At 34.8% G+C, this 24,804-nt stretch overlaps 1 protein-coding gene across 2 annotated transcripts in view; it reads right to left on the bottom strand.

Moving 5' to 3' along the window:
• Positions 1-2,680: 2,680 nt before the first annotated feature.
• Positions 2,681-24,804, bottom strand: part of DYNLT3 (dynein light chain Tctex-type 3) — an 83,771-nt gene continuing 61,647 nt past the window's right edge. For both annotated transcript variants that reach the window (XM_053704627.1, XM_053704626.1), the window contains one exon: positions 2,681-2,827. In XM_053704627.1, coding sequence (XP_053560602.1) covers positions 2,751-2,827 — 77 coding nt within the window. In that variant the 3' untranslated portion in view covers positions 2,681-2,750. The remainder of the gene's footprint in view (positions 2,828-24,804) is intronic.

The raw sequence follows: 24,804 nt of genomic DNA on the forward strand, positions 1-24,804 counted from the left end.
AACCCCTAATCTGCCTCCCCTAACACCGCCGCCACCTACATTATGTTATAAACCCCTAATCTGTCCCCTCTACACCCCCGCCACCTACATAACACTTATTAACCCCTAATCTGCCGTCCCCAACGTTGCCGCCACTATATTAAATGCCCATCCAAATGCCCTTTTCAGGGCAATGGGGAGCTTAGGTTTTTTTAGTTAGTATTTTTTTTGGGGGGGGTTGGTTGTGTGGGTGGTGGGTTGTACTGTTGGGGGGGTGTTTGTATTTTTTTTTACAGGTAAAAGAGCTGATTACTTTGGGGCAATGCCCTGCAAAAGGCCCTTTTAAGGGCTATTAGTAGTTTAGTTTAGACTAGGTTTTTTTTTTTATTTTATCTGGGCTTTTTTTATTTTGATAGGGCTATTTGATTAGGTGTAATTAGTTTAAATTTCTGTAATTTGTTTATTATTTTCTGTAATTTAGTGTTTGTTTGTTTTTTTTATTTTAGCTAATTTAATTTATTTAATTGTTTTTAATTTAGTTAATTTATTTTTTTAATTATAGTGTAGTGTTAGGTGTAATTGTAACTTAGGTTAGGTTTTATTTTACATGTACTTTTGTATTTATTTTAGCTAGGTAGTTATTAAATAATTAATAACTATTTAATAACTAGTCTACCTAGTTAAAATAAATTCAAACTTGCCTGTAAAATAAAAATAAACCCTAAGCTAGATACAATGTAACTATTAGTTATATTGTAGCTAGCTTAGGGTTTATTTTATAGGTATTTAGTTTTAAATAGGAATAATGTAGTTAATGATAGTAATTTTATTTATATTTATTTAAATTAGATTTAAGTTAGGGGGTGTTAGAGTTAGACTTAGGTTTAGGGTTAATAAATTTAATATAGTGGCGGCGACGTTAAGGATGGCAGATTAGGGGTTAATAAGTGTTATGTAGGTGGCGGCGGTGTGGGGGGGCAGATTAGGGGTTAATAACATAATGTAGGTGGCGGCAGATTAGGGGTTAATAAGTATAATGTAGGTGGTGGTGGGCTCCGGGAGCTGCTGTTTAGGGGTTAATAACTTTATTTAGTTGCAGCGGGGTCCGGGAGCGGCGGTATAGGGGATCAAACAGTATAGTATAGTGTGGGTGTTTAGTGACAGTATACCAATAAAGCTGGGAAAAAGCCGAAGAGCAGCGAGATCGATGATTGTTAGTTAACAACAGTCCGCTGCTCATCGCCCCGTACTTGGTGCGCAGCTTTTTTACAGCTTTTTTGGTAACTTTGGAGAACGTATTCAGGTCCGCGGCAGCGATGTTAGGCGATCTTAGGCGAGCGTATTGGTGCTGTCGAATGCAAGTAAGTTGACAGGTTGATAAATAGGGGCCTATGAGGCTTTTGTAGATAAATCATGTGATTTTTTTTTTCTAAAGGATTGTGAGTAAACCCCTTGTTTTTCTATTAAACAGTATAGCTAAATAATAAATCTTGACAGGCAACATAATAACGTGCAAGCAACATCCAAAGAAACCATGCAATTTCTTCAAACGCTTTAGTGTCTGTATAGCAACACAATTAAATGCAATGCTGTCAAAACTGAAATAATTATCAAAGAATAAGTATAAACTTTTTTTAAAAGAATATTTTAAAACAATAAAGGCCTAGATTACTAGTGGAGCCCAAAACTATTAGTGGTAACACTGCCCAAGTTAAATCAATAGTGCTCTTATTCTTGCGCTCATATTACAAGGTGAAAATTAAAAGCCCTAGGCGCACTAACATCTAGAAGTCAGATAGCGCACCACATTAAATCCCTCTCCTAATAGACTTCTATGGGGCGCTCCACAAAACTCTGTTCTGGCTTTGGCTCGAGTGTTAACCCGAAGATGTGTTAAGCCTAAGCTGTGCTAATAGCTATATATATATATATATATATATATATATATATATATATATATATATATATATATATATATATATATATATATATATATATATATTTGTGTGTGTGTAATACTTTATTATGTTTACATGTGTTTTTTTTCCATGTACTTTTATTGTAGCCCTAACAATTCTGGTCCCCAGTCTCGCTTTTTTTTTTAAGTTATTTATTGAGCTACTGCAATTTGTAATATGAGCGCTGTTTAGCATGGCCGCACTGTCCATTGAAAATATAGCACAAGCTAAAGAGATCTCAGCTGCAATAAACATTCTCTGGTTATTCTTATTAACCATTCACTAGTAATAGCAGATTGTGCGCTATTTATAGCATGGACCCACAATATTGATATCCACTTGTGATCTGGGCCTTATAACTGTATTATTTTTTTTATAAAGGAATACATTTTAAAAGAAGAAATTAAATCTATCACTTTTATGTTAACTATTAGTTTAAAATAATATAAATTATATAATCAAGATGATATCCATACAATGTGCCATTATTTTGTGTTTTAATCAGATTCTTATTCCATTGGTTTACAGATTATTTTCCTGAGGAGCTGCATATTTGGAAGCGCATTATAACGTGAGAGAGGAAGCTATCTTTAGTGCAAGGATAAACCATGACAGAGCAAGCTAAGGCAGTTGGTTGTTATCAAAGGAATTCAGTTGCAAGAAATAAATTGTACTTTATCTTGTTTTTTAAAAAGTCAGCTGAGTTTCCCATGTTTGTTAAGACCAGTACAAGGAGTTCCTCATGAGAGTCCGATATACTTTTATTTATAAGGTTTAAAGTGTGCATAGGTTTCGTTTTTTCTCTGCCAACAACTACAAATGTATGGCTACTGCAAACACGTTGACAACACAATATATGGTCCGGTTTTCCCATCGCACTGTGCAACTACCTGTAAAAAAAAAGAAAAAAGAAAAGAGGTTTAAGTATATTTTCTTTACCAAGTGAGATTGTACTTTTGGCCATAATTGACCCATATTGAATGATTCAAGTGATACAACTCACAGGTGGTGCTTTTTTTTAATTAATATATAAAAAAAATAGTGACAAAACCTTCTTTAGATATATTGGTGAAAAAAGAAAAACTAAGGGAGGGGTAATAAGACTCAAGACTGATGATGATAAGAGTAGTAGAAGATAAACACATAGTAAACTGTCTAAATAATTACTTGTGTTTAGTCTTCACAATTGTAAAGATAGTGAAATTATATTGAGTGAATGTCAATTTAAAGCGATTACCTAAAGTGAAATGATAGCGTTTAGTTGATTGCTGATGAGTCATCTGTCAATCAAATGCTGAAAATGGCGACTGGAGCTTCAGCTATTATCCGTATAGCATTTATAGTGAAATATCTCTGAGGATAAGTATATATTAACCATTTCATGAATTAAACTCTCATTCATTTCTTAACTGCTATCGTTTCACTTTAGGTAATCTCTTTAACTTGACATTCACTTTAAATAATGGGTTTTCTTCCTACAGAGGAAGAGATTTCAAAGACTTTATCAAAAATAAAAGTAAATTAGTCTGTGGGTCTAGATAATATTCATCCAAGGGTCCTAAGAGATCTTTGATCCAAGATAGCTACTAAGAGTGGAAATTGTTAATGTTGTCCTTATTCATAAAAAGGGTGGTAAAGAAGATCCTGCTAACTATAGACCAGCCAGTTTGACCTCAATTGAAGGGAAATGAATGTCAACTATTTTAATGGTAATACTTGTGTCTTACCTTCAGATAAACAACTTAACCCCTTAGTGACCAGACTATTTTTTCAAGGACCAGGGCTGTTTTTACATTTTTGTGGTGTTTGTGTTTAGCTATAATTTTCCTCTTACTCATTTACTGTACCCACACATATTATATACAGTTTTTCTCTTTATTAATTGGACTTTCTAAATATACCATTATTTTCATTATATCTTATAATTTACTATAAACAAATGATAAAATATGATGAAATTTATTTTTTATTTTTTTTTTAAATACACTTTTTCTAACTTTGACCCCAAAAATCTGTTACACATCTAAAACCACCAAAAAACTCCCATGATAAATAGTTTCTAAATTTTGTCCTGAGTTTATCTGCCAGTACCCAGTTTGCCCAGATACATTTTTTTTTATTTTTTTATTTCAAATAAAGTATTTTCTGTAGTGTAGCTGCCCCCCCAATACCCTTCCTCCCTCCACCTCCCAGATCCCTTTACCAACATCCCAGATGCCCCCTCCCTCGCCATCCTTCCCATACATTTTCTTAAATGATGGTAGATGTGGCGTGCGTGCACGCCCCCCGCGAGCTTCCACCGTCTCGAGCGCACATGTGGAGACAAAGGAACTAGAAGGAACCATCAATGGGCCGCAGACCCGCCTCCTTGCTGCTGCTCCCAGCCACCAACGATCTGCACCATCGACGGCCGATGCAGAGAGGGCCACAGAGTGGCTCCCTCTGCATTAGTGGCTAAAAAAGGTACTGCAGTGATGCCTCAATACCGAGGCATCACTGCTATACCTTGAAAGAGGCTGGAAGCAATCATGATCGCTTCCACTGCTTGAAACCCCTGAGGACGTACAGGGTAAAAACACAAAGGATGGCATGGTTTCAATGCTGGTACATCATGTCAGACTAATAATAATTTATTTTGTTTGACCATCTAACTGTATTAATAGACCAGGAAGGAGCCATAGATTTAGCATATGTAGACTTTAGCAAAGCGTTTGACACTGTTCAACACATCAAACTTATTCCTAAAATGTTTTACCTTGGAGTAGATACTAAGATTGTTAACTGGGTAGAATGCTGATTAAATGATAGAAGGCAGAGGGTTTCAATTAATGGAGTACATTCAAATAAGCGGTCAGTTACTAATGGTGTTCTCCAAGGGTCAGTTATGTACAACAGTGATATTGGAAATTGACTCCAGGCGAATGTGTGCTTGTTTGTGGATGATACAAAAGTAGGGGATCAAATGCAGTGATATAAAAAAAAAAAAAAAGGGCAAATAAATGGGATCTAAAATTTAATATTACCAAGAGCAAAATTATGCATATAGGATCCAAAAACATAAATGGAAATTAAAGACTCAATGGTACATTACTGGCTGTAATGCTACTTGGGAATTATTATTTCAGATTATTTAAAAAATGGTAGAAAATGCAGCCAGTAAGCCAAATACTTGGTTGCATTGAGAAATGAATTAGTAGCAGAAATAGCAGAGTTCTTATACAACTTTACAGATCACTCAAAAATTGAGAACAGTTCTGTAGACCATATCTAGAAAATGTCAAAAAGAGTGCTACTAGAATGGTAATAAATGAAATGTACAAAGAAAGACTCTATGATCTTAAAATGTATAATTTAGAGAAGAGAAAGGAAAGAGGTGAAATTGTAGAAACATTCAAATATATGACAAGACTTAATTAAGTGAAGCTGAAAGCATTTTCCACAAAAAAAGAAATACCAAAACAAGGGGTCACAATCTTAAATTAGAGGGTAGCAGATGCAGGAGAAATGTGAGGAAGATTTTTTTTTACAGAAAGGGTGGTGGATTCATAGAATAAACTTTCGATAGAGATGGCAATCACAAGGACTGTAAAATAATTAAAAAATGCCTGGAACATGCATAAGGCTACCCTAAGAAAAAAGTAACGTAATACGGGTACACTTGGTGGGCATTTTGGCTCTTATCTACAGGCCCCTTCTATGTTTCTAAAACAATGACACAAGCTACACAGAATCTATTGGAAGCATTTCAAGAGCTTATATCATGCTTGGACCAAGTAAAGTGTGAATTTAAAAGCATACTCTATAATTATTATTTTAAAAACGTCTCTAATTCAGATAATCATCACGTCTTATATTTACCAAAGAAGGTGATACAATTAAAGGGACAGTGTACCAACCCCCCCGCCTTAATTTGTTCACAATAATCCATTTTACCTGCTGGAGTGTATTAAAATAGCTCCTTTACCTTTATTTCAGAATTTGAAATAGCTGAAAGTTTCTATATTTAAAGGGACACTAAACCCACATTTTTCTTTAATGATTCAGATAGAGCATGCAGTTTTAAGCAACTTTCTAATTTACTCCTACAATCAATTTTTATTTGTTCTCTTGCTATCTTTATTTAAAAAGTAGGAATTTAAAGCTTAGTAGCCGGCCCATTTTAGGTTCAGCACCATGAATATCGCTTGCCTATTGGTGGATACAGTTAGCAAACCAATTAGCAAGCATAACCCAGGTTCTCAACCAGAAATGGGCCGGCTTTTTATATAAAGATAGCAAGAGAACGAAGAAAATTTGACAATAGGAGTAAATTAGAAGTTGCTTAAAAATGCATGTTCTATTTAAATCATTAAAGAAAAAAATTGGGTTTAGTGTCCCTTTAAAGGGCCATTAAACTGCTGGGCACAACTACTGTAGAATGGTTACTACTCACTATGCTATTGCTTTCCCTGCTGTTGCTGCAGCTCTCTGAAATGTTGTCTGATGGTGAAGCTCCCTCTGTTTGTATTGGGGGCTGCCATCTTGGAGCCCAGGTATTTTCACATGTGACAGAAGCAGCGTGCATTTACATATCAATGAGGTCAACTTTTTGACAACTGTATAATGTGCTCCAGGTTAGGGTGCATGATACAAGCTGTACATTTTTGCAGTGGCTGCATTGCTCTATATTATCGTTGAGTGTATTTTTTTTTTAAATATGTTTCATGCAACTGTAAATCTGTGTAAGAAATGCAAAATATGTAAAGAATACAGGAAGTTTAATGCACTCCAGGCAAATATTACAGCTGTAAAAAAACCTGGCAATATTACTGATCTGTGAATTTGCACAGCTTCTGTCACAGGCTGTGAAAATACCTGAGCTCCAAGATGGCGGTGCCCAGTACAAAGAGGCGGAGCTTCAGTATCTGGTACCATTAAAGGGAAAGTAAAGTCATAATTAGACATTCATGATTTAGACAGCGCATACAATTTTAAACAACTTTCCAATGTACTTCTATTATTCTATTTGCTTTGTTCTCGTTATCCTTTGTTGAAATGTTTATCTAGGAAAGCTCAGGAGCATCAAAGAACCTAGGTTCTAGCGGCTGATTGGTAGCTGCATATTTATACTAATTGTCATTGGCTCACCCATGTGTTCAGTTAGAAACCAATAGTGCATTGCTGCTCCTTGAACAAATGATACAAAGAGAATTAAACAAATTTGATAATAGAAGTAAACTGCAAAGTTGTTTAAAAATTTATGTTCTACCTAAATTATGAAAGAAACATTTTAGGTTTCATGTCCCTTTAAGCTATTTAAACAGGAGAACGGATTTCAAAAGAGCTGCAGGAACAGGAAGAAATGCAATAACATAGGCCTAGATTTGGAGTTCGGCGGTAAAAGGGCTGTTAACGCTCCGCGGGCTTTTTTCTGGCCGCACCATAAATTTAACTCTGGTATCGAGAGTTTAAACAAATGCTGCGTTAGGCTCCAAAAAAGGAGCGTAGAGCATTTTTACCGCAAATGCAACTCTCGATACCAGAGTTGCTTACGGACGCGGCCGGCCTCAAAAACGTGCTCGTGCACGATTCTCCCATAGGAAACAATGGGGCTGTTTGAGCTGAAAAAAAACCTAACACCTGCAAAAAAGCAGCGTTCAGCTCCTAACGCAGCCCCATTGTTTCCTATGGGGAAACACTTCCTACGTCTGCACCTAACACCATAACATGTACCCCGAGTCTAAACACCCCTAACCTTACACTTATTAACCCCTAATCTGCCGCCCCCGCTATCGCTGACCCCTGCATATTTTTTTTAACCCCTAATCTGCCGCTCCGTAAACCGCCGCAACCTACGTTATCCCTATGTACCCCTAATCTGCTGCCCTAACATCGCCGACCCCTATATTATATTTATTAACCCCTAATCTGCCCCCCACAACGTCGCCGCCAGCTACTTAAAATAAATAACCCCTAATCTTCCGACCGCAAAGCGCCGCCACCTACGTTATCCCTATGTACCCCTAATCTGCTACCCCTAACACCGCCGACCCCTATATTATATTTATTAACCCCTAATCTGTCCCCCTCAACGTCGCCGACACCTGCCTACACTTATTAACCCCTAATCTGCCGAGCGGACCTGAGCGCTACTATAATAAAGTTATTAACCCCTAACCCGCCTCACTAACCCTATCATAAATAGTATTAACCCCTAATCTGCCCTCCCTAACATCGCCGACACCTACCTTCAATTATTAACCCCTAATCTGACGACCGGAGCTGACCGCTATTCTAATAAATGGATTAACCCCTAAAGCTAAGTCTAACCCTAACACTAACACCCCCCTAACTTAAATATAATTTACATCTAACGAAATTAATTAACTCTTATTAAATAAATTATTCCTATTTAAAGCTAAATACTTACCTGTAAAATAAATCCTAATATAGCTACAATATAAATTATAATTATATTATAGCTATTTTAGGATTAATATTTATTTTACAGGCAACTTTGTAATTATTTTAACCAGGTACAATAGCTATTAAATAGTTAAGAACTATTTAATAGTTACCTAGTTAAAATAATAAAAATCCTAACCTAAGATATAATTAAACCTAACACTACCCTATCAATAAATTAATTAAATAAACTACCTACAATTACCTACAATTAACCTAACACTACACTATCAATAAATTAATTAAACACAATTCCTACAAATAAATACAATTAAATAAACTAACTAAAGTACAAAAAATAAAAAAGAACTAAGTTACAAAAAATAATAAAATATTTACAAACATAAGAAAAATATTACAACAATTTTAAACTAATTACACCTACTCTAAGCCCCCTAATAAAATAACAAAGCCCCCCAAAATAAAAAATTCCCTACCCTATTCTAAATTAAAAAAGTTACAAGCTCTTTTACCTTACCAGCCCTGAACAGGGCCCTTTGCGGGGCATGCCCCAAGGATTTCAGCTCTTTTGCCTGTAAAAAAAAACATACCATACCCCCCCCCCAACATTACAACCCACCACCCACATACCCCTAATCTAACCCAAACCCCCCTTAAATAAACCTAACACTAAGCCCCTGAAGATCTTCCTACCTTGTCTTCACCATACCAGGTTCACCGATCCGTCCTGGCTCCAACATCTTCATCCAACCCAAGCGGGGGTTGGCGATCCATCATCCGGTGCTGAAGAGTCCAGAAGAGGCTCCAAAGTCTTCCTCCTATCCGGCAAGAAGAGGACATCCGGACCGGCAAACATCTTCTCCAAGCGGCATCTTCAATCTTCTTCCATCCGGTGCGGAGCGGGTCCATCTTGAAGCAGGCGACGCGGATCCATCCTCTTCTTCCGTTGTCTCCCGACGAATGACGGTTCCTTTAAGGGACGTCATCCAAGATGGCGTCCCTCGAATTCTGATTGGCTGATAGGATTCTATCAGCCAATCGGAATTAAGGTAGGAATTTTCTGATTGGCTGATGGAATCAGCCAATCAGAATCAAGTTCAATCCGATTGGCTGATCCAATCAGCCAATCAGATTGAGCTCGCATTCTATTGGCTGATCGGAACAGCCAATAGAATGCGAGCTCAATCTGATTGGCTGATTGGATCAGCCAATCGGATTGAACTTGATTCTGATTGGCTGATTCCATCAGCCAATCAGAAAATTCCTACCTTAATTCCGATTGGCTGATAGAATCCTATCAGCCAATCAGAATTCGAGGGACGCCATCTTGGATGACGTCCCTTAAAGGAACCGTCATTCGTCGGGAGACAACGGAAGAAGAGGATGGATCCGCGTCGCCTGCTTCAAGATGGACCCGCTCCGCACCGGATGGAAGAAGATTGAAGATGCCGCTTGGAGAAGATGTTTGCCGGTCCGGATGTCCTCTTCTTGCCGGATAGGAGGAAGACTTTGGAGCCTCTTCTGGACCTCTTCAGCACCGGATGATGGATCGCCAACCCCCGCTTGGGTTGGATGAAGATGTTGGAGCCAGGACGGATCGGTGAACCTGGTATGGTGAAGACAAGGTAGGAAGATCTTCAGGGGCTTAGTGTTAGGTTTATTTAAGGGGGGTTTGGGTTAGATTAGGGTTATGTGGGTGGTGGGTTGTAATGTTGGGGGGGGGGGGGTATGGTATGTTTTTTTTTACAGGCAAAAGAGCTGAAATCCTTGGGGCATGCCCCGCAAAGGGCCCTGTTCAGGGCTGGTAAGGTAAAAGAGCTTGTAACTTTTTTAATTTAGAATAGGGTAGGGAATTTTTTATTTTGGGGGGCTTTGTTATTTTATTAGGGGGCTTAGAGTAGGTGTAATTAGTTTAAAATTGTTGTAATATTTTTCTTATGTTTGTAAATATTTTATTATTTTTTGTAACTTAGTTCTTTTTTATTTTTTGTACTTTAGTTAGTTTATTTAATTGTATTTATTTGTAGGAATTGTGTTTAATTAATTTATTGATAGTGTAGTGTTAGGTTAATTGTAGGTAATTGTAGGTAGTTTATTTAATTAATTTATTGATAGGGTAGTGTTAGGTTTAATTATATCTTAGGTTAGGATTTATTTTACAGGTAAATTTGTTATTATTTTAACTAGGTAACTATTAAATAGTTCTTAACTATTTAATAGCTATTGTACCTGGTTAAAATAATTACAAAGTTGCCTGTAAAATAAATATTAATCCTAAAATAGCTATAATATAATTATAATTTATATTGTAGCTATATTAGGATTTATTTTACAGGTAAGTATTTAGCTTTAAATAGGAATCATTTATTTAATAAGAGTTAATTAATTTCGTTAGATGTAAATTATATTTAAGTTAGGGGGGTGTTAGTGTTAGGGTTAGACTTAGCTTTAGGGGTTAATCCATTTATTAGAATAGCGGTCAGCTCCGGTCGTCAGATTAGGGGTTAATAATTGAAGGTAGGTGTCAGCGATGTTAGGGAGGGCAGATTAGGGGTTAATACTATTTATGATAGGGTTAGTGAGGCGGGTTAGGGGTTAATAACTTTATTATAGTAGCGCTCAGGTCCGCTCGGCAGATTAGGGGTTAATAAGTGTAGGCAGGTGTCGGCGACGTTGAGGGGGGCAGATTAGGGGTTAATAAATATAATATAGGGGTCGGCGGTGTTAGGGGTAGCAGATTAGGGGTACATAGGGATAACGTAGGTGGCGGCGCTTTGCGGTCGGAAGATTAGGGGTTATTTATTTTAAGTAGCTGGCGGCGACGTTGTGGGGGGCAGGTTAGGGGTTAATAAATGTAATACAGGGGTCGGCGGGGTTAGGGGCAGCAGATTAGGGGTACATAAGTATAACGTAGGTGGCGGTCGGCAGATTAGGGGTTAAAAATTTTAATCGAGTGGCGGCGATGTGGGGGGAGCTCGGTTTAGGGGTACATAGGTAGTTTATGGGTGTTAGTGTACTTTAGGGTACAGTAGTTAAGAGCTTTATAAACCGGCGTTAGCCAGAAAGCTCTTAACTCCTGCTATTTTCAGGCGGCTGGAATTTTGTCGTTAGAGCTCTAACGCTCACTTCAGAAACGACTCTAAATACCGGCATTAGAAAGATCCCATTGAAAAGATAGGATACGCAAATGGCGTAGGGGGATCTGCGGTATGGAAAAGTCGCGGCTGAAAAGTGAGCGTTAGACCCTTTAATCACTGACTCCAAATACCAGCGGGCGGCCAAAACCAGCGTTAGGAGCCTCTAACGCTGGTTTTGACGGCTACCGCCGAACTCCAAATCTAGGCCATAGTGAGTAGCAACTATTCTTTTGTAGTTGTGTTCAGCAGTTTTATGTCCCTTTAAGTAGAAATTACACTCTCATTGGTTGTTAGGAGTGATAAGTAATACAACGTCAATTTTCAATTGTTCTAAGCTTTGGGCTTTAGTATACAGACAGAGATAATATAAAGAAGCATTTGTGTACAGAAAGTGATAAAATAAGGGGATCTGATTTCTCTGCAAGCTCAACACATTTTAATGGATTGTAGTTTCAAAGAACAAAATCAGTTATTTCATATACAACAAATAAACCTAAAGAAGCAAATTCTCTTACATTTTATACTCTACAGCTGGTATGACTGATCATTGGAAACAATGATACAGTGTACTATCCATTTAAATATTACTGTTTAAAGTGTTAAGAGAAAATTATGTTTAACATAAATGCACCAGGTATTGCAGCAAATTGTTAAAGGTAAAGAAGCATGCAAAATAATGTGTACCACATTATAATACACAAAATAGCATATGTATGACATAAATTCAGAAGCATAGAGGGATTATTATGAATGGACAATGGGCTAGATTAAAAGTGGAGCGCTATTTTATTGTGCTACCGTAAACAGGCAAATTCACCCATTTAAGGGTGCACGATAAATAACCAGCCATTACAAGTGGCTGGTTAACGCTTCTGTAAGCTTGTAGTAGCATTTTGCGCTCCGAAAATTAAGATCAGATCTCTGGTTCATTTTAAAAAATCTCTCCCAATTGCCCCTAAAATAAAATCTATGTTGCCTTTAATAGAAAAAAAAATGAGCATCTTTCATTTTTTTGAATAATAACTGCACGAAGCACCTGGTGCCACTACACCTGCTGCACCAATGGTAGTTCCGGTAGTTCCGCCCCTGGGTTCTTATTAAAGCTGATAAGGTTTGCAGAGGGTGCAGGGGCTGTACAGTGTGATATTTTAGCCAGATGCTTACAGTTGTTCTGGCTGATCTGTACTCTCTGCCTCCCTATGTTTCAGTGGAGCTCCCTTCCATTCAAGCCGTTATTCCCCCATATATAGCTCATACAAAAAAGTTTTAAGCAGCAAAAAATATTAATAAACAAATAATAAAAAAAATATGTTGTGCACTTTAGGCAGTCGTTTAGTCTGCTTCTATTAACACCGGCCCTGGTTAAATGGACATGAACCCCAATATTTTTAATGTGTGATTTAGACAGAGCATACAATTTTAACTACTTTCACATTTGGCCATCCTCATCAATACTTAATAAATTAGCCATCATATTTTACTTTCCCTTTAGCCACATAAACATTTATTTTGCTTCAGTGAAACACCATGATAATACTCATGGAAAGTCAGGGGGGGGGTTGCGTGTTTAGCCATATTTTCCCATTATTTAATTAGAAAATCCAGAATCACCTTCCATATATTGTTTGTGCTTGGAAAAAAAGATTGGAAAAGGGAAACTGGCGGTGATTTGACAATTCTTTTTTTTTTTTTATTAAAAAAAAAGCTTAGATTATTTAAAAAAAAAAATGTGGCCTGAATAATGCATGTTTAGGTATGGCCCTCCAGGGCATCTCTGGTCATTCTAATTTTTTCCCACTGAGCTAATGTAGTAATATTATTTAAATTTTAGGAACTTTCTAAAAAAAAATAGAATATCCTGGACAAATATTGAGAACGGATATATATAACACATAAGAATATCAAGTGAAAAATAAATAAATAAAAAATAAATGCATTTGAAAAGTGATATTTAATGGCTAAAGAAATTGTACATTCTTGCAATACATTTATTAATGTACGGATACTGGGTGTCCTGAAATGTTTAATGCATGTATTACATAAAAATACCACTAGATGGAGTTTCCCATGGACACTGCATCATTTAAACAGGCTTGAACAGACTTCAAACCCCAAATGATTCTTTTTTTTATGATTCAGATAGAACATACAATTTAAAACAATGTTTCCGTTTACTTATTTTCCTAAATTTGCTCCACTCTCTTGGTATCTCTTGTTGAAGGAGTGTCTACTGGTAGCACTAATGGTAGCTCGCTGATCAGGTGAGCTAATAACAACAGACATATACACGCAGCCACCAATCAGCAGAAAGCTCACAGTAGGGCATTGTTGCACCTGAGTCCACCCTGGTTTGATTGTCAACAAAAGATACTAGGAGAACAAAGCAAATTAGATAACAGAAGTAAATTGGAAAGGTTTTTTTTTAATTGCATGCTCTATCTGAATCATGAAGACTTTACTGTCCCTTTAATTTATGATGGGCTTATTAGAATGTAGCTTAAAGAGCACCAATAAACCATAATTATATTTAGAATAAAACTGTTTGTTCTTTGCTTAAAGGCAGTGCAACCCATCGCAAATGACTTGGTTTTATTTGAAAGTTGATCTTCTTTGGATTATTGGATATGTCCCACTTTTTATTCCAGGTGGAAAGCTGCAACTCAATTAAAAAGCAACATTAAGGGCTAAATTAGAGTGAAGTGCTCATTTATTGTGTGCCCGTAAATGGGCTAATTCGCCTGATTACGGCGTGTGATAAAAAAACAGCCATTACAAGTGGCTATTTATTGCTACTGCAAACTGGGAGTAGCATTTAGCGCTCAAAAAATGTACCAGGGTTAATTTTTAAAATGTCCCCCAATTGCCTCCAAAATAAATTGTGTAGTGGCTGTAATAATTATAAATAATTTAAAAAAAAAACTGCACTTAAAAGTGGCGGATGTGGGGTATTAGAAAAAAAAAGTGTCTTTACATTGCGGTCTATGGGAACGGTGTGTTACTATATGTATGTATAGTATAGTGTATATATGGGAACTATATGTTATATATATGTATATTCTTATATACAAACTGTATATATATATATATATATATATATATATATATATATATTTATTTGTTAATATGTTTATATACACATATTAAAGGGACACTGTACCCAAAAAATTTCTTTTGTAATTCAGAAAGAGCATGCAATTTTGAGCAACTTTCTAATTTACTCCTATTATCAATTTTTCTTCGTTCTCTAAGCTTTTTTTGGGTTCAGTACTCTGGACAGCACTTTTTTATTGGTGGATATCCACCAATCAGCAAGGACAACCCAGGTTGTTCACCAAAAATGGGCATCTAAACTTACATTCTTGCATTTCAAATAAAGATACTAAGAGAATGAAGAAAATTTTATAATAGGAGAAAATTAGAAAGTTGCTTAAAATTTCATGCTCAATCTGAATCACGAAAGAAAATTTTTGGGTACAGTGTCCCTTTAAATTTTGATCCACTTGTAAACTAGCCCTATTCTTAAATATTTTTACATCTAATATAATGAAACATTTTATATTACAAGCTCAAAATATTTAATATCCCTTTAATATGAGTGGTATTTGGCTTCCTTTTCTATGGAATTTTAGTCCTTAAAGGGATATTAAACTAGATGAGATTGTAATATAACATGTGTAAATTATTTGTAGTTAAAAAACTTTGCAATATACTTTTGTCCCACTTTCCTATAATTTAACTCTGAAAATCGTTGTTTTTTTAAATTCCACTAAGTCTCTATAACGCAATGGACACTTCCATGTTTGAACTTATGTTTTCCCATTATCTCACTCTCCTGCTGAGAAAATTTTGAGACATATATAAAACAGGCAATAAAAGGGTGTCTAGAACATAAGATTATTTAAAAGGGTTTCCACACAGCATTGCTTGCACAAAATCTTTTTTATTGTCTGATCTATATCTGTCCCTATTGATCTCAGCAAAACACATGTCAGTGTCCATTACTGTATAGAAATTAGGGCATTTTATAGAAGCTAAACTCTTACAGGCACATCATTTATTCATGTTCATAATGCTATATAATTTAGCTTTTAGGAAGTTTATCAATAAAGGCAATTATTCCAAATGAAAGAGAAAATGCTTTACTGAATTTCTTAATGAATACAATACTTTATTTAAATATTTTATTATGTTATAGATTAATACATATACAGGTAGCCCTCAGTTTACGCCGGGGTTAGGTTCCAGAAGGAATGGTTGTAAATTGAAACTGTTGTAAATTGAAACCCAGTTTATAATGTAAGTCAATGGGAAGTGAGGGAGATAGGTTCTAGGCCCCTCTCAAAATTGTCAAAAGTAACACCTAATACATTATTTTTTAAGGTTTAAAATGAAGACTTAAAATGCTAAACAGCATTATAAACCTAATAAAATAATCACACAACACAGAATATATAATTAAACTAAGTTAAATGAACAAAAACATTTGCTAAACAGCATTATAAACCTAATAAAATAATCACACAACACAGACTTCACTTGCATTTTTCTGCAAACCGTTATTTCTGTGCATTCCAATATGGACTGATTTATAGACAGGAAGATCTTGTTCCTTTGAAATCTGCTCGATAGCTCAGGTCTGGTTAAACTGATTAATTTTAGCTTGCTTGGCTGCAACACAAGCGGACAGCTCCACCTACTGGCTATATTAATAAATGCACTGCTTCTCAATGCTTTTCAATAGCAGTCACATGACTGGAAAAAAAGGTTGTTATTCTGAAACGGTGTAAATTGAAACGTTGTAAAACAAGGGCCACCTGTACTAATTTCAATTAAAATTAATACAAAATCAAGTAACATTATATGCCAATGTGAAATGAACTTCTTGTATTGCCACTTAAAGGGATAACAAACCCAAAATGTTCCTTTCATGATTCAGATAGAGCACGCAATTTTGAGCAACTTTTCTAATTTACTCCTATTATCAAATTTTCTTTGTTCTCTTGCTATCTCTATTTAAAAAGCAGGAATGTTTAGGAGCTGGCCCATTTTTGGTTCAGAACCTGGGTTACGCTTGCTTATTGGCGAATACATTTAGCCACCAATAAGCAAGCGTAATCCAGGTGGTTCTGAACCAAAAATTGGCTGTCTCCTAAGCTTTACACTCCTGCTTTTTAAATAAAGATAGAAAGAGAACGAAGAAAAATTGATAATAGGAGTAAATTAGAAAGTTGTTTAAAATTGCATGCTCTATCTGAATCATTAAATAAATAAATAAATTGTGTTTAGTATCCCTTTAAGGTTATAAAATTGTTTTTGTCTCATGGCCACTATTACAAAATGTCAATATGCTACTTGTTGAGTTTTAGCTCAAGGTTATAAAATTGTTTTGCCTCATGACCACTCTTAATAATGCCAATATGCTACTTGTATTTTATCTCAAGGTTATATAATTATTTTGCCTATTGCCACCCTTGATAATGCCAGTATGCTACTTGTGTTTTATCTCAAGGTTATAAAATTGTTTGCCTCATGACCACTCTTAATAATGCCAGTATGAAACTTGTGTTTTATCTCAAGGTTATAAAATTGTTTTGCCTCATGACCACTCTTAATAATGCCAGTATGCTACTTGATGAGTTGTAGCTCAAAGCCATAAAATTGTTTTTATTTTCTGACAACTCATAATAATGTAAATAAACTGTTTAAAAGGGTATAAATAACCCTTAACCGCATCATAAAAGGGCTAGAAAAGATTACTTGAACCAAAATGCTGTCAAGACTGTGTGATGTGGTTTAATATTTATTGATATACAAGTATGACTAAACTATTGTAACTCTGCAACACTGGATTTATATTTTACATTTTTGATATTATATAAGGAGGAAAAAGGAACAAACTGTTAGAAAACCTTAACATTTATAACTTCGGCATTTAAATATCTAATATAACTGTACAAATATATCTACATATTATTCTAAGGCAAATATTTGCTTAGAATTTAGCATTGTATCTAGCATGTAATTACTGTGTAATATCCCTTTAAGTAATCATTAATAAATCCTAAATAAACTTTTTGCTGACCATATTTCAGGTGTTTAATAGCATAAAAGTGGGATTTGAGCTACATGACTATTAAAACAAAAACAAAAAAATTGTTTATTAATATTTGGTTCCTAAAATTCTTGTACCTAACGTTAACCTCAATGAAAACAGCTCTGTTAGTCTAAGTCAAGATAAGGTCATCAAAGCTTATATTCTGCTATACATAGATGAGTGTTATTCTGGATGTGCTGGATGCTAAATTGATTTTAACTATTGCTACAGGTGTGTTATGATGGCAGCTTATGAAGCGACAAGCTTGCTGATTATCAGTACTATACATAGTTTCTTCTCCGGGCTACAGTGGCGTATTTAGGTTTTGTGCTGCCCTAGGCCCTCAAAATTTTGCTGATCACACCCCCTCAGGTTTTAGGCCTTTTTTTACCATAATATTTTTTGGTCAGGGTGTAATTTGACTTTTTTTTTCATGTTCACCTGGCTTGCAAAACACTTGCATAAACCCAGGTGGGTTGAATTATCATGTGTGCACAGATATATATATATATATATATATATATATATACAGACAGCTAGCACTAGATAAGTCACTTTCCCCTCCCTACAGAGACTCAAAAGGTGCTGCCACCCTCCAATCTGCTGCTCTCAGCAAGGGCCTTGTTTGCCTAAGCCAAAATATGCCCCTACCGGGCTATATAGTTGGGTTACTATACACTTATCTATCCAGGACATAGTTTATTCTGCAGTTTTGGAAACTACTATATCTTTATGATACACATTTATTAAAGACTACTATTGTACATGCCTAACTATTTTACTTTTCTTAATCTACTTCCTAATACTCACTGAATTTGACATCAAATGATCCGTTTGGAATGTTATTTATGTGCGTCAGCTGTTATTATTTATTAATATATATTTATTTGTATTAATCTAATCATATGTAAAAGTAAATTACAATGGTAACAGTACAAATGGCACGGAGAAAAACTAAACACACTTAGGGGCTTATTTATCATTGCGTCAATCTCGACGCATTCGCTGGAGTCAATATGCTCGCCAGACATCGCTGCCACGAATCTACATACGGCAGCCTTATTTATTAAAAAGTCTGTCAAAAACACGCGCATCAAGTACGGAGCGATAAGCATCGGACTGTTGCTAAATAAGAGTCATCGATGTCACGGATATTCTGTTTTTTCCAACTTTATTTATACCATTTCATTACTGTCAATGAAAAAGCACATTTCTCTAAAGCTAATCTTATTTTTTTCATCTGTTAATGTCCAAGAAATAGCTATATTTATACCTGAACAAACAATAATATCTCATATAAAGTTATTTTCTAGATATTTGTTGTACCAAAAAACTGGTATTTGATATTTTCACATAAATTAATGTGTATTTGTATTTCTAGAAATCATGATATGCCTATCTCACGTTTTTTTTTGTTTTTTAAAATGATTATTAATGCTAGAACTTGTACATATAGCTTTGCACATATATAAATGTGTTATGTCAGAAATCTTTTGCAAACATATTTACATGTCCCTAAATTCCTTTTTTTGTTCTAAACAATGTTGTCTTTCATATCTCTGTGTTTATTTATACCCCTATATGTATATGTAATCAGGGTATCATATGTATTTATTTGCAATCAATGGATATTTTAAGAGCTGGGCCAGTTTTCTATCTGCACCTGTGTAACCCCTTCTGTTTGCAGTTTAGTTTTAAACACCACCCCTACACAGGTGATAAAAAATGGGCTGGCATATAAGATTACATTTCTTAATGAAAATGAAATTCAAGAGAAGGAAGAAAAACACTGAAAATAGCATGACAGTAAAGAGGTGATTTTAATTTCTGCTGTATCTGATTCATGACAGTTTAATGTTAGGTAGACTATCCCTTTGAGTTATCAGTTTAAAGGGACATTCCAGTCAAAATTTAAATGCACATAGATTAATTACATCTTTAAATAGAAACATATTTGCAATGTACATTCTAGTAAAAGTTATCACTGTTTTAGTGTTAACATTTTTCTCTGCACGTGCATGTTAAGTATAACTAGATATTGTCACTGCCCCCACATTTTAAATACTGCAGCTGCTCAGATCATCACTGGGGCTTGTATCATGTCAACAATAAACAAATTGAGTAATTACCAGATGGTACAAGCACCTTAGGCTCTCTGAGCAAGTGCTGTGTTGAAAATGCTAGTGCACGGTGCATACTTAAATACACTTTTGAAACAGCTATAGCTTTTATTAGAAGCATTTTTGCTAATGCATGTATATTACAAAATTGCTTCTGTTCAATACCGAAATGCACCCATGTGGTTTCCAATTTTGGCTGAAATATCCCTTTAAGATTATAATGAATCAAACATCATTTGAATTTTAAAATCATTGTCTAAAATATTACACTGTGTGTCCTAATGTCATCATCAATGTTTAACTTTAATACTAATTTCACATATACATACTTTCATAGTATAATACATAATGTAACAAATGGCACTTACAAGTACTGAGTGACCAATGACACAAGTATCAAGCAATTTGATGCGTTAGTGATAGTAGAAAATGTATACTTAAATCAGATTGGCTGATGTCATAAATCATGTGATTATGCATTTCCCAATCAAAAGTGGTGGAAAATTTCACTAGTTTGTGGGCTGTTTTTGAGTATTGCGTCAAATTTTGTGCGAAAAGTGTTGCGTCGAATTTGGTGCGAAGTGGAGAGTGGGACTTCTATTACATGCCTTAAACATGGTGCAAATAGATTTATCAAAAAAAGACAAAAAAACAAACAAGTTAGCTATATTATGTTATGAATTTATTTCATGTTTATCTCTATATCTACTAGTGCATCAAATTTGGAGCAATACTTGCTTTGTAATTGTCCCCTTGCTTTGTAATGAGAGACCAAGATGAAACATAATCCATAAGTAGTAATGTATTTATTTAATTTGTATCCCTATATCTACTAGTGCACCAAATTTGGAGGCAATAATATTGTTTGATTTAGAAAGAGTATACAATTTTAATAAAGTTTCTAATTTACTTTTATTATCTAATATGCTTCATTCTCTTTCAGCATCAAACATATCTTTTTGTGTTTTCAGACTCCCATTGATTTCTATGGCATTCGCGGCCTCAAGGGTGGCAGTTTGAATGATAGGTACGCTGCGTCAGAATTGACGCAAGCGTACCTGTCGAATGTTTGATACATTGGCAAGAGGGTCAAATGGAGTTGAATGTGACAGCGGATGATCAGTATTCCGCTCGAATAACACAGGCATTGATCTGCGTCTTATTGATATTGCGGGAGCGTATATTACATTACACTGTTGTTGTTGTTAACTACAGCGGATCAAATTTGCGTCAAATTTGACACAGACTTCCAGCGCATTATCAGTTGAAGCTTTGATAAATCGGCCCCCTAATATCAAATACCTGCATAGAAGAGCTTACAGTGGTGATGATTTAAAGACATAAGTGATTGGGAGAGTGTATTTAATGTCAGTTGTGTTAGTATGTTAAATGGACATTTAAAGGTACAGTGTATTGTGTGTGTTTTTATCTATCCTTTAAAGTGCTGCCAATAATCAATTTTACATGCTGGACTGTATTAAATTCTTTTTAACCTTTGTTTTGTCATTTCAAATAATTGCTTTTGCCTATGATATCCCCACCAATACTGTACATTTCAATACTTAAAGGGATGTGAAACCCAATTTTTTTCCTTTAATTTTTCAAATAGAGAAAACAATTTTAAAAAAGTTTCCAATTTACTTATATTATCAAATTTGCTTCATTCTCAAGTTATTGTTTGTTGAATAGATATTTCGATAGGTAAATGTGCACATTTCTACAGCACTACATGACAGGAAATAGTGTTGCCATCTAGTGCTCTTTCTAATGTATAACATTATTGCAAAACCATTGCCATTCCTAAACGTACATTCCTGCTTTTCAACAATGAATAACAAGAAAACAAAGAAAATTTGATAATAGAAGTAAATTGGAGTTGTTTAAAATTGTATGTTCTATCCAAATCATGAAAGGAAGATTTAAAGGGACAGTTTACTCAAAAAATGTCTCCCCTTTAATTTGTTCCCAATGATCCACTTTACCTGCTGGAGTGTATTAAATTGTTTACAAGTATTTCCATTAACCTTATATTGGCATTTGAATTAGTTTATTTAGCCTGTAGTATCCCCACCTATTCTTAAAGTTTTTGGCCTCAAGGCCAAGCTGTGTTAACCTTAACACAGCCAGTAAAAGAAATTACACTCCCAACGGGTTATAGAAGAGATAAGGTAATACAATTTAAATTTTCCATTGTTCTCTCCAAGTATTGGTGATTGGTTTATGGACAAATATAAGATTAAAAAGCAGGTATATGTACACAATGTGATAAAGTAATGAGATCTGATTATACATACAAGCTCAACCTATTTTATTAAGTTGTGGCTTCAAAACACAAAATCAGCTAATTCATATACACAAATAAACCTTAAAAAGCAAATCTTATACAGCTTATACTCTGTAGCTGGTAAAAAAAAAGTCATTGGAAACACATTAAGGGAAAAACTGTTTTACAGTATACTGTCCCTTTAAGTTTTTATGTCCCTTTAATTAATGGTTATACAAAAACTATGAAAACAAAACAAACATGATCCCAGTGGTGTTGGGGCAGAGATATAATAAAATGTTAATTTTCCATTGTAAGTACTGGGGCACTGTTTATACAGTAATAGATAAGATAAGGATACATTTGTGTAAATATAGAGAAATAAGCTGAGGTCTAATCCCTGCAAACTCAACCCTCTTACTTACCAGGGGCGCGATCCGATATACGGCACAGGTTTCGGTGCAAGTGTGGAAACCTGCGTCGCCCGTAATTTCACCTCGCACAGCGGGGTATTACATATAGGGCGCCGGCATTTTCTAAGTGCCGTAAGTCGGATAAACTAGCGATGTCCAGAAATAAGCGTAAGTACAAGTTTCTGGAGTCACCAGTGACTTACGGCACTGTAGAAACTGCCGGCACCAAAGAAAACTAACTAAACTTTTAAATGTCCCGTAACTGTCTAACACGCCTCCCAAAAATAAGCCCCACACGTATACCCCTATATCCGCAATCCCCCCTCTCACTCCTAATAATAAATGTATTAATCCCTATACCGCCATAGCCCACAACGCAATACACCTATTCTAGTATTAACCCCTAAACCGCCATAGCCCACATAGCCTATTAAATCTATTTACCCCTAATCTGCCGCCGCCATAATAATAAAGTTATTAACCCCTAAACCTAAGTCTAACCCTAACACCCCCCTAACTTAATTATTATTTAAATAAATCTAAATAATATTACTATTATTAACTAAAGTACTCCTATTTAAAACTAAATACTTACCTATAAAATAAACCCTAAGATAGCTACAATATAATTAATAATTACATTGTAGCGATTTTAGGATTTATTTTTATTTTACAGGCAACTTTGTATTTATTTTAACTAGGTACAATAGCTATTAAATAATTAATAACTATTTAATAGCTACCTAGTTAAAATAATTACAAAATTACCTGTAAAATAAAAGAAACAATCAGTAACACTAAGGGTGTGTTACTACTAGGGGGCGCACAGGACCTTATATGATTATTATGTAAATAGGCTAAGAGAGAAGAGAACAAGATATTACATATAATAACTATAATAAAATATACTATACGGAATAATGTAAACAAAAGTGAAACAATTCTTATAAATATGGGACTATGAGAAACATAGGATACAACACAAATAATAACAAATACAGTAATAAGAAATTCCTGAAAGGTTCTTATCTGGAAATGCTGTCTTCTTCTGCAATGTTATATAGATGGTAAATGTCCCAATTGGGGTGGGTATAGTCCCAAATGATGAATGTGATCAAATACCAGGATGATCAATGATCAGGAACACAGATGATGACTGGAGTCAGCTGCTTTGTCAGGGAAATCAGGATCTAAGAGCAAGTTTTCTCTGTGAAAAAAATCACAAAAAGACAAAGGCGCCTCCTAGTGTAATACAGTTGGTGAAAGAGATTTGATAGGTAATCAAAAAGGTACTCACAAGTGGAGCAGCACCCAATTGTGCTAAATCAAACAGACTGGGATCTCACAGTGTCCCAGCTCACTGACACTGCAAGGAAACTGGTTTCTCCAATGTCTTGCCGGACTGACAGAGCTCAGACTCTCACAAAGAGGTTTACATAAAACCAAATTTTATTAATAAAATAAAAATCTCAGTGTCTCATGACACTAGATATTAAAAGAACAAGCAACGCGTTTCTCAGACTGCTGTCTGTTTCATCAGGCTTCTATTGATACAATGAGAGTACTGGCTTAAATAAAAACATATGACCAATCCCAGTTCATTAACCTCTGACAAAAAAACATTTTAAAAAATTAATCATGAGAATGAGTATATATACATACACACACATGCACATACATATATACATACATATATATATATACACACATACACATATACACATAAGGGTTAACATAATGAGTCTATCCAATCTTGTGAACAAGGTCTTATCATAGACATATATATTCCTTTAAAATAAAATTACTAAAACTTGACCCACATTACCTCTGTATTAAAACTGTAAAAACAAAAGTCAAAATAAAATGTTAAAATACAATATATTTGTCAAAACGGAACCTATGTGCATTCTATGCTTAATTACAGATATGTATATAAATAGAAAGATATTAAGCAATGCTTAATAACATTGCTTAATATCTTTCTATTTATATACATATCTGTAATTAAGCATAGAATGCACATAGGTTCCGTTTTGACAAATATATTGTATTTTAACATTTTATTTTGACTTTTGTTTTTACAGTTTTAATACAGAGGTAATGTGGGTCAAGTTTTAGTAATTTTATTTTAAAGGAATATATATGTCTATGATAAGACCTTGTTCACAAGATTGGATAGACTCATTATGTTAACCCTTATGTGTATATGTGTATGTGTGTATATATATATATGTATGTATATATGTATGTGCATGTGTGTGTATGTATATATACTCATTCTCATGATTAATTTTTTAAAATGTTTTTAGATGTTTAGAGATTGTTATTCTATTTTGTTTATTATGTCAGTGGTTATATTGAGACCAATTAGGTCTTAGTACACCTGGTTGGGTGTGTCAGAGGTTAATGAACTGGGATTGGTCATATGTTTTTAT

Source organism: Bombina bombina, chromosome 3, assembly GCF_027579735.1.
Source record: "Bombina bombina isolate aBomBom1 chromosome 3, aBomBom1.pri, whole genome shotgun sequence".
In the NCBI taxonomy this organism is placed as follows: Eukaryota; Metazoa; Chordata; class Amphibia; order Anura; family Bombinatoridae; genus Bombina; species Bombina bombina.